Raw genomic sequence first — 15,400 nt, forward strand, 5'->3', positions numbered from 1 at the left:
TTAAACTTTCCATTCACTGAATGGCTTTTTATAGTATCACCCACATCTCTGCCGAGGTAAATCACTGTGATTTTCCGTTTGCACACGTGAGGCTGCACAGCCAGCGCTAAGACTAATGTGTGTGAATATCCACCCTGCCAGCTAGCAGCTCTTCAGACTCCATGACATGACATGTTTAATGGCATGCAGTGTTATGCAGTGGGCACTCTGTTCACGGCACAATCATGAATCATTCGGCCAATTCTATGCAAATGTCCATTTTATGCCACATCCGTAACAAGGTGCATATAATGTAATATGTAAATTCATTTCTAGGACTTTGAAGATTTGTCAGCGAGAGGTTACAACAGACTGCTCCTGTCTGACACATGAGAGGATTATCAAATAAACTTCCATGGAAGTGTTTTCTACCATACCTCTGGTCCACACGTGCTGCTCGATGTAGGAGGAGAAAGTCATGCTGTCCAAGCGCACAGCATCAGGGCTCCGCCACGGCTCCTCCACACACACCGACTTCGACAGCCTGTCAATCTGTTATCACATTCTGTCACTTTGACATCATATCCTATCAATCTGATATTAAAGCCTAGCAGAATGACATCACATCCTGTCACTCAAATCACAGCCAGTCAATCTAATATAACATCCTTTCAATTTAACATCATATCCTGTCAATGTGACATCTCCTGAGGTAAGTGACAAAACATGCTAGTCAAGCATTACATTAAAACAACCTTTTTTTTTTGGAAAACTACACTATGAAGCTGATAATTATTGGTATATTCGCATGGAGGTTGTATCCATGCATCACATAGGTGGACCTTGATATACACATAAAACACCTTTCAGATTAAGTCTATGCATGGCAGGCTAACACATCTGCATGCACATGTGAAATAGACAGGGAGACGGATAGGGAAATAAAGGCAGAAAGGGGAGGGGGAGAAAGCCAGTGAGTGAGTGAAAAAGAAAACTTTCCTGTTAAAAGGAAACTACAAAAGGATTTAAAAAATGAGGCATGATCTTTTGTGAATTATTATACATCAATAGAAGATGAAGATATTTAATATCCATCCATAATCCATCTCGGAAACTTCTATGAACTATCTACAATAAACAAGCCGATAATAACCATATTGCAGCTGCTTGCCTGAACAAAACTTACATGCAAAGTGGACTGGAGGTCACTAAAGACTTTACACGTCAATTTACTTCTCTCTGTGTCAAACTATGCTACATCTCATCAAATATCTATACTGGGTTACAATTATTGTGTTATCCCATAAACCTACTGGCACATATGAATGTCATCGCACAGTGTAATTACATTCATACATTACAATTACACATTAAACATTGAAGGACAGTATATGTACAGGTAATTATTTCTATACAGAATTATTCCACACAATCACTTCAGCCCCACCACGTGGAACACACCACACTAATTCAGTCCCGAACTAATTCATTAAATGGAAAGAAAACACCTTAACACTTTTGACTTCCACTCTCAGGAGAAATGGCTTTCTTGCTACAGTTAGGACTTTTCTGAGGTGGCTTCGGGCTGAGGGACATGAAAGTGCCTAACGTTTAGCACTCATTTTTCATTTCATGATCTGCTGTGTTTACATTTAACTGAGTCTGCACACCTACCTTCCAAATGAACTGCACGAAGTCTAGCAGGACCAGCAGTGAGTATGATGGCATACTGGAGGTGTAATGGCTGATCTTAGCCCTAGGACCACCCATATGATGCACCTTCTTGCCCTTGGTGTATTGCGGGTATACTACCAATCCAAGTTCCTCTATGAGTTGCATTACATGTGTCTGAGAACTGGAAATGATAAGATTGGAGACTATCAAAGTGAGTGCAACCCTTTCAGACAACATAGGAGATATTGCTGTGTTAAAACTGTGTCACAAAGTCAGAGCGCAGGTCAATTTACAAAGATTTCAGCCCTTAAAATACTCATACAGGACTCCCCATGGACACGTTTACAGTCAAATGTTTTGAAAGACTACTTCTAGGTAGGTATGCTACATTGCTCTCGCTGCATAACCGCATTTGTGAAGGTATTTCATGCTTATGCTCAGCCTACATTGTTTAGTGTTATCCGATGACACGCTTCCACAAGCCTTGCTGGCTGACATATTGTAACAACCTGTTCCGTGTAAAATCAAGTCGACTGGTAACAGAACATGCTATTACCACATATGTAAGCTACCTTGCAACCCACTGTCCTCCAAGATCCCAGCGGTCAACTCCACCGGCAGCCGGTACATCCTGAGTTAGAGTTCTTCCTCCTACTCGATCTACAATCACAAAACAAAAGTATAAAGTAGGCCTATTCAATGCGAAATACAATCGATACAGTAAGAAAATAAGATATATTAACCAACCTTTCCCTTCCAAAATCAAAAGTTTTAACTTTGCATCTCTCCTCAGTAAGTTATGGGCTGCACTTAGTCCAGATAGCCCAGCACCGACAATAACAATGTCATACATATCCTGCTGTGAACTGCTACTAACACTTCAAATGATGATTGTTAAGTAGGCTATGCGTCAAACACAGAATCAAAGAAATGGCCGAGGAACGTTTCGATCCTTAATAAGTACAGCGAAAAGCGAATAAGAATAGTTTCTTATCGTGTCGGACTTTTGATTAAGGGTAGAGTTCAGCTAACCAGAGTTCACCCCCAAAGAAGCCTACGAACACTGACGAGGCCAGGAATGTTTAGATGGGTGGGCTTTTGTGAAATAGGGTAGGGTCACGGACGGATTGTGAAACCATGGGCCCATGGGCATGGGCGTGTAACCTGGTACGCCCGTTCGGTAATACATCCCTGGGTAGGTTGGCCCCTATTTTGTTTACGTTCACTCTCGTCGATATATTTCTACTACAAAATGGAACAATGATTCGTCTCGGAGTGTGTCCGTTTTTCATTGTAGTCCAGCACCTCTGTTAACTATCGTTCATGAGCTATAAGTAAGCCTTCCAGGTGACAAACACGGGAACTTCCCAGTGTAGCCAGGTCTGCAGGCAGAGTGGCGCACTCTTCGTGGCCTCTCACGGGAAACAGGGCGAGAACGAGTGAGCAGTGGTGCATTAGGCGCAGTCTCTAGGTGTACTACATGCGTTAAAATAATTGTCCCCCATCCTGATGAAAACGTCTATGGTGCATGCATAAGCGCACACATGTGCGCTCGCTAGAAAGCCTCGGTTTGGGGCCGTGAAAATCTGGTCACTACGGTAACTTAAAACTTAGTTTTACAGTTTTTCTCAATTGGAACTTATGACATATTGACCACAACCTGTAACTCATGTGCCAACTCCCTAAACCAATTCTGCTGAACTATAAACACATGTCCTGCTTTAGACCCAAATTTCAATTCTAAACCTTTCTTCAAAACACTACAATCCTCTCTATTTTGCACACTTCATCAATGCCAAATCTCCTTGTGTTCAGACATAACACACTGCCATTCAAATGACAAAACTTCAATTTCCAAGGCTGATCAAAGTTCAATTGCAATCGAAGCTTTAGCAATATAAGGGCCACAGGTGAGCTCCTGGTTTGGAGAACAATGAATGGCAACATTGAAGTGAAAGGTGATCAGGTGAGAGGTGATCAGAGGCAGAGGAGTGAGAGTAACGAGGAGGAGGAAGAGCAAGAAGGAGAGCCATTATCTCTGATGAGATTCGGGCCACTGTGGTGATGTGCTGTGACGTATAGGCTACAGCACTTTTGGGAAAAAGAAAGAAATATTTGTGTTGTTACTGTATATTTCTGTGTTGTTTTATATTTGAGTAAAAACATTGTACAATTATATTTTACAACAGGAGTAAGCGTACAGTAACACTGAACATGAAAAGGCATAATGCTCCTGATAAGGCCTTCATACTGGTGTTTTCCCATTCATAGTAGTGTTTTCCATTCAGCACATCAGTGTTCAATTGGTTCTTAGAAATGTCTACTCATATGATGGTCTGTGTGTGTCATTTGAACACAAAATACCATTTTGAGGAGACATAACATTGTTTTGAAGGCAAAGTAGCATTTTGCAGGAGATAGGGTTTTGTATTTTGTGTGTGTGGTTTTTGGATTTGTGTTTAGAGTTTTGAGAAAATGGGGTATTCTTTCAAAAAATGTGTGTAAGCAATTGAGAAAAACTTTAACCTGGACGGTATTTCCCATCTAGGATGTACAGAAGGCTATGGACTGAGTATTTTTATAAAGATATTAAAAATATGCTTTGGTGGATGTGAGATATACTGGCATTGTTCTCTTCAAACAAATAGAAAGAAAATCTGTTATCAAAGCTAGCAGACAATGTACATTGCTCTTTTCTCTGAAGTTTTTCTCGATTGCTTTGGCACATTTTTCCATTCACTGTTTACTTTTTCAAAACAGCTCACACACAGCCCTTAACAGAAGACGAAATGACCAAACACTCTATAATATTTGCAGAATGACACCACCTTCTCAAAACGTATCACACACCCATCAAAACCAAACATTTCCATCAAAACCTACAATTTGTGCTCAATTGAAAATGTATGTTTTCTCATTTATTTAACAATAGATAACAAAATTCAAACTACAGCTATCAATATCAACCTCTGCAACCATCACTTAATTTTTTTGGCCAGCAATTGTCATTGACATTGCGGAACGTACGAACAATTGATGCCACAGTATGACTCAGGTTTGGCTGAACCCTTTGGCCAGCCTCTCTCATGGAGAGGTGATGATTGACTACGTGATCAATGACTGTTGCCCTAATTTCATTAGAGCATCTTACACGAACGCCACGTCCCCTGACAGGGGCCCCTCTACCTCTACCCTGGCCTCTTCCTTGTCCTCGTCCTAGTCCTTGCTGAGGTTGTTGGTGGCGGCCTCCTCGATCCATGCTTGTTATCAACTTCAATCTATTGACGTCTTTTAGAGGTTGAGAACTACTTGATTAGTTGTGCAGAGAGTTCACACAGGTGCTGACGATATTTAGAATATAGAGAGCAGTTTCAGTAGGCTGCTACTTAGTGTCTGCAATGTGTTGACATGGTTATTCAATAAGGTTTTGTGTCTTTCTCTGAGAAGTGTGTTAACTGTTTTGAAAAGTGTGTTAAAACTAAAAAAAATTGTGTGAAAGCAAAGAGAAATAGTTAACCCATTCGCCAGAGAAGACTCTTGCTGTGCAAAGAAGATGTGAGCATTAGATTAAGTTGACACATGATTCGCTAAATGTGTGTAAGCAATCGAAAAAAACTGTAATATACAATTATATCCTTATTCATTCTGTACTTTCAAAAATAAAATGTTTACAGAACTGTAAATCTGGGTGGCACTGGCCCACCCAGGCCCGTGTGTGACCTCGCCCCTGCAGTGAACTTTCCACAACCTTTATACACATTTATGAGTCACTGATTGTTACGCCCAAACATTTGGTGGCCCTATGGAGCAAACAAACACTCCACCACTGACCCAAATGAACTACTAAAAACCCCTTTTAAAAGCACCAACTCCATGGGATTTATTAATATAAACAAAAACAACAACCAAGACAACCAAGCCCCCAAGCTAGAAGCCTCTATCCGGCAGCAGGGAACTGGAGTTACCCACAACCATAAACAGCACCACAGGTGACCAACAAAGTGGAGTTCAGCAGCCACAAACCAAAAAGGGTCACAAGTAGACCAACTACAAAGTTGCTGCTATACCAACAACACACAGACCCAAGTACACAAAATGAACACCACGTGGTCTTCAACCACATACACAAGTTACTGTGATGGATGCAAGAAACCAGCAACACACAATGTGACCTGATTATGTAGTGGATGTGGCTTTCCAATCCAAGATCCACTGATGGACAATGTGTTGATATGTCGAATGTTACGCTGTCTACTGGCTCTGAAGCGGCTGGCTACTACTCCAACACACTGTTTAGCCACCTGAAGGATCAAGTGAACTTTGCATACATGAGGTAGGCCTAATGCAATCCAAGCTATGCCAAGGAAAATCCATTTTCTAATCCCATATAGGCTATTTATAGGCACATATAAGCACTTTGTCCAGTGGCTGTCCCATATGTTATGGCAGGCTGTGACATTTCTTGCTGTTGTTGTTATTAGCTTTTTCTGCTAATATATATTTCAGTTTTATGTCATTTGAAGGAGCCCTTTCATTTTGATTCTTTCAAATTAAGAGAAGAAAACTGAACAAATAGTTGTATTGCAATCACCGTATGAAGGTTATCTTTTACGCCATGTGGTGTTTTTCTTGCCTCAGCTAAAAACAGATGTCTGAATAGAAATGCAACACTTTTAATTTACAAGTGGCTTGTGAGGACACATATTTAGGCTAATAGGTCTGCATAACTCAAACATTTGCTGTAGAATGATGGTAGGTTAACCTGCATTTGATACTTATCTCATAGTTGTCTTATTCTGTTGTTTTGCCAACAAAAGGTGCTTAATACCTCCTGAGAGAGGAACTGTTGGACAAAATACTGTTGTGGTCTCCTATGTTCTGAGAGTGTTCTGATCCCCATTACTGCTCATTACTGGCTGCTGTCAGCACTTCCGAGATTCAACCACATAATGTTTTTTAGACGTAATTGCAATTGGCTCGCTGCTTTGAAGGACAACTGTTTTTGAAGAGGGCTTTTGTTACACAGCCTACCCTCTCTCTGAAAAGAAGACTGATAACAGAAGGAAATGGAGAAGGAGTAAAGGCAAGCTAGACAGAACTGCACACACATACAGAAGTGTTTGTTTTATTTGCTTTCATTAGTGTACACACTGATGTTAATCTATTCAGACACAGAGTGTTTAGTTTTGCCTTGACTGTATTCCTCTTGAAAGAACCTCACAGTTAAAAGGTGAGTGGGATTGTCCTTGTGCAGTTCTCTACAGCTGGGAGTCTTTTCATGTGGATTCTACCGAAGAACAAAGGTGGAATTGTTTGCATTAGCTATGCAGCTTGTAATTCAATTTGAGCTTTGAAGAGTGGGATAAAACAGCTTGACAGATTCAAGGCTAAGGGGGGCCTAGTGGCCTCTGATTTTCTACTTAGTAAGTGTGACATCTATTGGACACTTTCTGCCATTACACCATGCAATCAGTGGCATTTCTTTGTATGGTAAACTCTTTTGTATAATTTCATAAAGCTTTGAGGCACTATTTGTGTTACTGCAGATAAGAATAAATATGTTTATAATGTATTGTGTGGTTACTCATGCCGTGCATGTGTGTGTGTGTGTGTGTGTGTGTGTGTGTGTGTGTGTGTGTGTGTGTGTGTGTGTGTGTGTGTGTGAGAGAGAGAGAGAGGCAAGCAATCCAGTCAAAGATATGACTGCAAATATATCTGTGTCACTATTGTTTGCAGATTCAAACAATTTTATGTTCTCTGTTTGTGACAATAACAAAACCTTTGTGGAAGGTGTGTGTAGAATGAGGATGTGCATTTTCTTTGTGCTCAGCTAATTATTTTAATGAAAAGGCAAAAGTGGGTTGGGTGGTTGGCTCCCTGTACTCTCTTTGGGACTTATGGCTCATTATTCTCTGCTTTTGAAATTGACCTTAAAGTTCACAAATATGAGTCCCATAATATATGGTATTAGTATGTATCACAGAATAATGTAGATTTTGAAAGACTCATCTCATATTATTGTTGCAGTTGTTACTGTTGCTGCTAATTCTAATTGTTGACTGATATTCTTATATGTAGGCTTATGCATAATGTTTGTTATTGTTTTTAGGTTTTTTTTCATATAATTTATTATTTAGTATGACTTATTAATATTATAAGTGTCTGCTAAATACCTACACCTTAACCTGCACCTTTATTCCAGATTATGCTACGTGGTGGTGGAATTACCTACCTTGTGCTGTCCGTTCAAGTGACAACCTTGGTACATTTAAAAAGCGTTTAAAAAAATCACCATTTTTACATCATCTGTCTAATTAGTTAATTTGTTTGAGGCATACTTTATAAATATAATCATAGTTTTGAATCATTATCATTATTAGTGTATTGTTATTTGATATAGTTTAAAACGTGTTATAGAGCAAAACAACCTCTTCCTCTGAAATTAATATTTGGTTACTTGGTTGTTATTATTGTACACCAAAGTCACCATTAGGTGGCGGTAAGACATTTCTCCTACTTGTCAGCCCTCGCAGGTTTTCTAGAACGTTCACGAAATTCTCTGGTAGACTGTTCGTCATTCCGGAAATGACGATTGTTATTTCACAATGTGCTGTGCTGATATCTAACGTTTGTACGATTTGTAGCTGGCAGGACATTTCACTTGTAAATTAAATAGAGAAACTTTGTAATCTTAAAATACATGCACATGGAACGACTGTAACAACAATTACAAATAATCTTTGCTTAGAGCTTATAAAGTCCAAGTGTAGTGTAGCGTTAGCCTAACAAGTGGAACAATGCAAGGAATCCTTGAGAAGGCTAACAAGTCCGAGTCGCTAATCACAACTCTCGCTATTAGAAAACCCGCAGAGGAAGTAAAGAAATGCGACAGGAAGGTTCTTGTTGAAGAGGACTACATTGAGGTAATGACTGATAAAGGGCTGCCAACAAATACCCAGATGGCTAATTTAAATAATCTGTATGTCTTTCCAAATTTCATTAGCTAGTCTGTTTGTTGACGAGGGCGTTTTCGACAAGTAGGTGGTGTAGGTCGTCGTATTGGATTATGTTACATTGTTCAGAGATCAGATGTTATCTTTTCGAATTATTAAACTGTTAAACTGTAAATGTCTAATGAAACGTTACATTACTGCTTGTGTTGGTTGGTGTGTCGATACTCGCTCCTAAACTGTGCAAAACGTTCATTGCCTTCTCCGTTAACGATAAGTTGTTTTCATCACTAGATATCGGTATCTGCTAGAGGTCCACGCCGAATCACCGAACGCGCTAATTTACCGAACAAATACTTTTTCACATTCATTTTCCACCACTTGTTAGTCATGTCAACTAGCTGTTCGGTAAAATGGCGCATCGGAAAAGTTGCAAAATTGCCAACTTTACTTTGGAAAAGCAGCTGTCACTCGGCTATTAACAAAACCAATACATTTCAAACACGGTGATAGTATTCACAACTAATTTGTCCTTCATTCTACCGAATATGATGAAACGGCATATGGTATTGCACCCGTGAGGCAAGCGTGAGTAGAGTTTTTTTCGGTTATCTGGCGCGGACCTCTAGCTTGATGTAGAATAAGATAGCTGTGCGGCAATGATACACTTTGCAGTACATTTCTAATAGTCAAGTGTACCCTGTCTGTGGACTTTAAAGGAATGGATTCAATTTGAACTGTATTCCTGCCTCGCAGGGCTTAGGGAAGATCATTCAGCGAGACTTCTTCCCAGATGTCACAAAACTGCAGGCTCAGAAAGACTACCTGGAGGCCGAGGAAACTGGAGACTTGGGGAAGATGCGAGAAATCGCCATTAAATACGGATCCGTTTCAAACAGATCTACCCCGCGCGTCAGCATGCCATGTAAGTTTTAAATAGGGTCAGTAGAATGAAGTGTTGTGTCGATTTGGTTATTTTTTTTTTTCATTTGAAATGTAATTCAAGGGATATTTCCCTCTGTAAATATCACTCAACATGAGAGAATAGAAAACGCATACACCCCGGGGATAGATTTATTTCCTGGTTAGAAGAACACTTCCATGTCAGGTGTTCAAAGCTGACCTGGTGTTTTCCAGTGTTGTTTGATGGCTTCTGTGGCTTGTTTCAGATGTGTCGCCAGCTTCATTTGAAACCCCAGAGGGTCGCCCTGTGTCTCCCTCATCCTCCCATGGCAAACCCAGGTCTGGAATGAGAGAATCAGGATATGGTAAGGTGCTCTCTGTATTCAGTGTTGTCCACTGTAGTTTATTTGGTCAGAAATGTTCTACATACACTAAGTCTGTTTAAAGGGAGTACTGGACAAGTAGCAGTGTTCATCACCAATGTAGGGTCTGTAATGTGTCAGTCAGCCCTGGATGGCCACAGCCGATAGCAAACTATGGCTTGGGTATTAAAGGCACGGATGGTATGTTTACAGGAGTGAAGGATGGTGTACGAGAGGAGAAGGAACTGCCATGCCTGGATCGGTTTCTGGCTAAGAATACCAGTGAGGACAATGCCTCCTTTGAGCAGATTATGGAGCTCGCCAAGGATAAGGAGAAGCTGAGGCACTCATGGCTCTATGAGGCAGAGGAAGAGTACCAACAGGTACTTGCTCCAGAACCCAAACATACCATCCCATATGAGGCACACAACTTCACTGCACTGCATATCAGTTACTCAGCGTCATAGTACTCAGTACTCTGTACACACATCATGTATGATTGTTCGTATCAATAGACATTAGGTGTTCATTCCAGCCATACTAGATACACACACTATCGTGTACTCAGTCCAGGCCTTATACCACACACACACCATACCAACATATCAGGTACTCGTAGCACTGAACACATGTATCAGCTACTCAATCCATACCACACAATACAGTTGAGCGCTTACTGTAGACCATTTAATACAAAGCTGTCAGATTTGGCTGTGTGTGTGTAGCTGATTTCAAAACCAGCCTGCATCTGTATTGTTTTCCCCCCTCAAAGCGCCATGACGAATACATGGCGCTACCTTCCTCAGAGGTCCAGGCCATCGAGAGCACAAAGGCAGGATTGGAGACGTGGGTGTACAAAGCCAAAAACGCCCTCATGTATTATCCAGAAGGTAAGGACTCATTATATGCAGGCATTATACAGGATTGCCGCCCTTGTCTGTTCATTGAATTATTTTTTTTTTTTTTTAAGCAATGCCATTATATGCAGGAAAGTAATTTGCTGTGCGTTGTATCTCATTGATTACCTTTCTGGATTGTAAGGAGTGAAAGACGACGATGCAATTTTTAAGAGACCTCGTGAGGTGGTCCATAAGAACACACGGTTTCTGGAGGACCCCTTTAGCAAAGCCCTCAACAACAGCCAGATCAAGGAGGCTGCGGCTCTCAATGCACAGGTACTCCAATAACCAACCACAGGCTGGATCTAACTCCTAAACTACTCTGATAAATAAATATTCCCTATAACCTGTGTGACAACCACAATCATATTCCTCTATGTCTTTTTTCCCCCAGTACAAACAGGGCAAGGTTGGCCCCGATGGGAAAGACCTGCTTCCACACGAATCCCCTAAAGTGAATGGCTTTGGGTATGTTGGGACTCCATCACCTATGCCTGGTGAGTACGATGGTCTGTGGGATCCTGACATCCAGTCCCGTCTTCCTCAAAGACTCAACACTGCAGTTGAGATCTGGCTGTGCCAACATTAGAATCACTGTTATTATAAAACGTTGACGCAGGATTGTGCAGGTTTTTTTTTTATTGTTTAATATTGAGTAGTGTCGCACATGCATGTTCACACTTAACACATTATTCTTGTAGAAATTGAATAGAGTTCTTGGGAGGTTCTGAATATTACGCTGGGTAAAATGGTGTGATGTCATGTATTGTGAAAGTGGGCGTCATTGGATGGGTGTAGACGACCCCTGTAATGCATGTTGCCAAGACTACACATGTGACCTCTTTCTGCCTCTCTAAGGTGTGGCTGACTCCCCGCTGATGACCTGGGGTGAGATCGAGAGCACCCCGTTCCGTCTGGAAGGCTCTGATTCCCCTTATATAGAGAGAAACCACGGCCCTTCCTTTAAGGTGAGTCAAAGCCTCACTTTGCCCTGGTTGTCTAAATCTGTTACTGTATCATGTTCTATCTCCCTTATGCTTATCATAATGTATAGTTTGACATAGCGTGGGTGTGAAGGGGTCTCCTGTAGTCTGCAATGCTATCATGCAACGCTCAGCTTACAGTGCAAAAACCTTTAGTCAGTTTGTTAACCAAACTTTCACTTGCAGATTCCTGAACCAGGAAGAAGAGAGCGGCTAGGTTTGAAAATGGCCAACGAGGCCATGGCCAAAAACCGAGCCAAGAAGCAGGAGGCGTTGCGCAAAGTCACTGAAAACCTGGCCAGGTGAGGGGAACGTGGTCTTATAGACATTCAGTGCACATTCACCAGTAGGCTTTCTGCATGTCAGAACATAGCTCTCACATTAGCCTTCAGATTGTTTGCTCACCATATACAATATGGCAACACAGACTTCTACTAGACATGTAGTGGGATGGTCATACTGATGAGCAGTTCTTTTTTCACTTTGATTGCTTGTGTTGCCTTTTGCAACACTTTTTGAGGTAAATCTGCGTCCCTGAATGTATCCATTCAAAAGCTATGAGAAGTGATTGGTAATCCAGATGCCTTAATCCTTTCCTTCCTTACAGTCTCACGCCCAAGGGCGTGACGCCAGCCGCCCTCTCCCCTGCTCTCCAGAAGCTTGTCAACCGCTCCTCCAGCAAGTACACAGACAAAGCCCTGCGCGCCAGCTACACCCCCTCGCCCTCGCACCGGGGCTCTGGCTCCAAGACACCCCTGGGGGGGTCACTCACGCCCCAGGACACCCCAACACCTGGCAAGATCCACACTCCGTCGTCACAAGACCCCGCTTCTATCACTGACGATCTCCTGCAGCTTCCTAAGAGGAGAAAAGCCGCCGACTACTTCTAACAAGCAGTGTGTCTCTCTGACCTGGACAGGGAATACTAGACCAAAACTGGACTCAAAGCGGTCAGTCTAAAATATATGAGGAAAATGATACACAGATTTCACCTCCTTATCTGGAAGGCAGTTCCACTGAGTGCAGGAAAGTTCTGAACAGAACTGTTTATGAAAACTCCTATCAATCTCATCCTTAGAAACAATTGTTTTAGTAAACAGACTCCTAACAGTCTCGTCCTTTGGAACTTGGTTGGGATACTTCACTGGCTGGCTGAGTGATGCCCTCTTGCCTCTGGGTTTTAGAACAAGCTTAACTTGGCACGTACAACGTGCATATGCTTTTGTACATAGAAAATGTTAAAGGATATTCACAGCAAATGTCACTGTGAAAGAAGACATTTTTGTATAGTAAGTCCAAAGTGATTTAAACTGTTATATTTTGTTGTTTTTAATTTCAATTCTTTGAACGACTTTGTGTTACATTACTGATGTCATTGACAAGAACCTATTTTCTACTTCAAGTTAAAATGCTATTCTTGGAGCGTTACAGAGTTGTAAATAAGGTCCTACCTTACAGTAGAAGGACCAGATATTCATTAAATGGCTGAATGTCACTACTGTATGTGTTCTGCTTGAGTAGAGGTTGTAGTCTGTGTCCTTACCATCACGTCACACAGGCTACTTCAGTCCTGGGCGAGGAGGGTCCAGCGTGGTCCTCTTTGCCAGGGTCTGTAGTGATGTCTGTCTCCACCTTCCCTTCCACGTTTTTCTTGTCTTTGCTGCTGGAGGCTGGTTTAGATGTGGCCGGCCCATTGTGATGTCTGCTGCTAACCTCACCTGTCTTTCCTAACCAGTGATGTTCTAGGATGGCACAGATGTCCAGTCGTTTTTTGACATCTGGGTGCAGTGTCTTGTAGATCATGTCTTTACATTCTCCTGGGATCTGTTTGGATCGAGGAAAGTCTACCCGATGCTCCTTTTGAATTCTGAGCATTCTTTTGATGTTTGAGTCATCGTAAGGCATGGACCCACACATCATAACAAACAAAATCACGCCCATGCTCCACACGTCATACATTTTGGAGTTGTATGGTATGCCCTGCAAAACCTCGGGTGCTGCATAAGCTGCAGATCCACAGAAAGTTTTACTTAGTTCCATCTTCCCGGTGTCATCGTAAGTAATCCGTCGTGTAAATCCAAAATCTGACACTTTCAAATTGAAGTCTTTGTCCAAGAGTAAATTCTCGCACTTCAAATCCCGGTGGACGATGTCTTGGTCATGGAGGAATTTAATTGCCATGGACAACTGGCGAAAAAGTTTTTTTGAGAAATCTTCAGGTAGAGCGCCCCGGCTTTTGACAAACTCCAGTAGGTCTCCCTGTACGCCGAGCTCCATAATGATGAATACTTTCCCATTTGACGTTTCGAAAATTTTGAAAATTTTCACGATGTTTGAATGGCTCAAGCTTGCTTGGATTTCCAGTTCTCGTGGCAAGAATTTTTCCAAGAAATCAGCGGCTGCTTTTTTTCTATTGATGATTTTAACTGCCACGTTTGCGTTTTGGCTTTCAGAATAGGCGGACTTGACTTTTCCATATGAACCATCACCTAATGTACTGCCTAATATGTAACCACATTTCTTCAGAACCAGAGACTCATCCATGTTGGAACACCTGCGTTAAGACCGGCTTGATTCTGTCAGCCAGGCATTATGCGCACTATTTTAGCAGACAACAAATGTTTGCTTCATTTGTTGTTGTTGGTGGTAGGCATGTTTGAAGATACTTTCATCAACCCTTTCACTGTCAATAGTTTTGATATGACGTCGAACACTGGGTTAACTACGCCACCCGACGTCATAACAAATTAATTCCAAGCGTCATAAATCTTTGTTTCTCCTTTGTCAACATAGGGACTTTTTTATTTATCGTCCGAAGCCTGAAAATTAAATTCATTAAATTAATAATTGTATATTTCCAGTTGTGAAATATGAAGAATACGATTCATTAACGAGCAGTTTAAGAACCTATGTATTGAAATGGATTTCCCGCGCTTCTTCAGTTGCATTCCTTGTGCATTTAATAACCACCTCAACTGGATGTAACTAGTCTATGACAGTATTTGACAATTTAAAATGAACAGCAACAACACAATTTTAAACTCGTTTGAAATAACAAACTAGGGGGTATTCCAGGGCTACATGATTTATACACCTGGGTAAATTAAGCTTTCCCATGCGGCTCTTTTATTAGGAGGTTTACCACTTACTTTGACTTCGACCAACGTTTATCACTAACGTACTTGGAATACCCCTGTGTCATATCAAAATTAAAAGTCTGTCAGCCACATATCTTTCCCCAATTATATTCATTATAAACAGTATTAAACACGCTCATCCATACGGTGATGTAACAAGAGGGGACTGATTACATACACTAAGGCCTTGCCTTGCCTAATGCAGTAGCCTACAATATGATTGTACACCACGTTTTCAAGGGGAATATGCTGCATGTTTTACTTAGGAGGGTTAAATTACCTGAAAACAACCAAAACGACGGAGCTAAATTACTAGATTGCCAATCTCTTTAAGAGAACTAATCAGAAATTCTATTTAAACTATTTTCAACTTTTTTCATATGAAACATAGATATTTTGGTTTTATTTTCCCCTTCTGTTCATGCATTTCCCGTTAAATGTTTGCAGTGTTGCATGATTTGAAAAAGGATATACCTTTCCCCTATATACTGATGGCTATAATGTAATATCAAA

The 15,400-nt window shown here is 41.2% G+C and overlaps 3 protein-coding genes across 3 annotated transcripts in view; 1 reads left to right on the plus strand and 2 right to left on the minus strand.

The window, feature by feature from the left end:
- The window catches only part of si:ch211-127i16.2 (probable flavin-containing monoamine oxidase A), a 38,838-nt gene extending 36,134 nt beyond the window's left edge, over positions 1–2,704 (minus strand). Inside the window, exons 1-4 of the mRNA XM_012836431.3 lie at positions 2,401–2,704; positions 2,226–2,313; positions 1,654–1,834; positions 417–531 (exon numbers count right to left, since the gene is read on the minus strand). Coding sequence (XP_012691885.2) covers positions 417–531; positions 1,654–1,834; positions 2,226–2,313; positions 2,401–2,506 — 490 coding nt within the window. The 5' untranslated portion in view covers positions 2,507–2,704. The remainder of the gene's footprint in view (positions 1–416; positions 532–1,653; positions 1,835–2,225; positions 2,314–2,400) is intronic.
- A 5,534-nt stretch (positions 2,705–8,238) lies between these two features.
- Positions 8,239–13,245, plus strand: ess2 (ess-2 splicing factor homolog). The gene is made up of 10 exons (XM_012842186.3): positions 8,239–8,576; positions 9,360–9,528; positions 9,773–9,871; positions 10,082–10,251; positions 10,641–10,758; positions 10,910–11,043; positions 11,162–11,264; positions 11,626–11,735; positions 11,937–12,052; positions 12,358–13,245. Exons 1-10 carry the CDS (start codon positions 8,451–8,453, stop codon positions 12,638–12,640), a joined length of 1,428 nt encoding a protein of 475 aa, XP_012697640.1. The 5' UTR covers positions 8,239–8,450; the 3' UTR covers positions 12,641–13,245.
- Positions 13,246–13,295: 50 nt separating this feature from the next.
- LOC105907878 (testis-specific serine/threonine-protein kinase 1) lies at positions 13,296–14,294 on the minus strand. Its single transcript, XM_012836313.2, has one exon. The coding sequence runs from the start codon at positions 14,292–14,294 to the stop codon at positions 13,296–13,298; it is 999 nt and encodes a 332-aa protein (XP_012691767.1).
- Positions 14,295–15,400: the final 1,106 nt, after the last annotated feature.

The sequence above is a fragment of the Clupea harengus genome, chromosome 12 (assembly GCF_900700415.2).
Source record: "Clupea harengus chromosome 12, Ch_v2.0.2, whole genome shotgun sequence".
Taxonomy (NCBI): Eukaryota; Metazoa; Chordata; class Actinopteri; order Clupeiformes; family Clupeidae; genus Clupea; species Clupea harengus.

Bases quoted from the DNA above. Each gene is read 5' to 3' on its own strand.
- ess2 (XM_012842186.3), top strand. From the start codon at position 8,451: ATGCAAGGAATCCTTGAGAAGGCTAACAAGTCCGAGTCGCTAATCACA. The intron at 8,577-9,359 runs GTAATGACTGAT...CCTGCCTCGCAG, and splicing joins TTGAAGAGGACTACATTGAG to GGCTTAGGGAAGATCATTCA. The intron at 10,759-10,909 runs GTAAGGACTCAT...CTGGATTGTAAG, and splicing joins CCTCATGTATTATCCAGAAG to GAGTGAAAGACGACGATGCA.
- LOC105907878 (XM_012836313.2), bottom strand. From the start codon at position 14,294: ATGGATGAGTCTCTGGTTCTGAAGAAATGTGGTTACATATTAGGCAGT.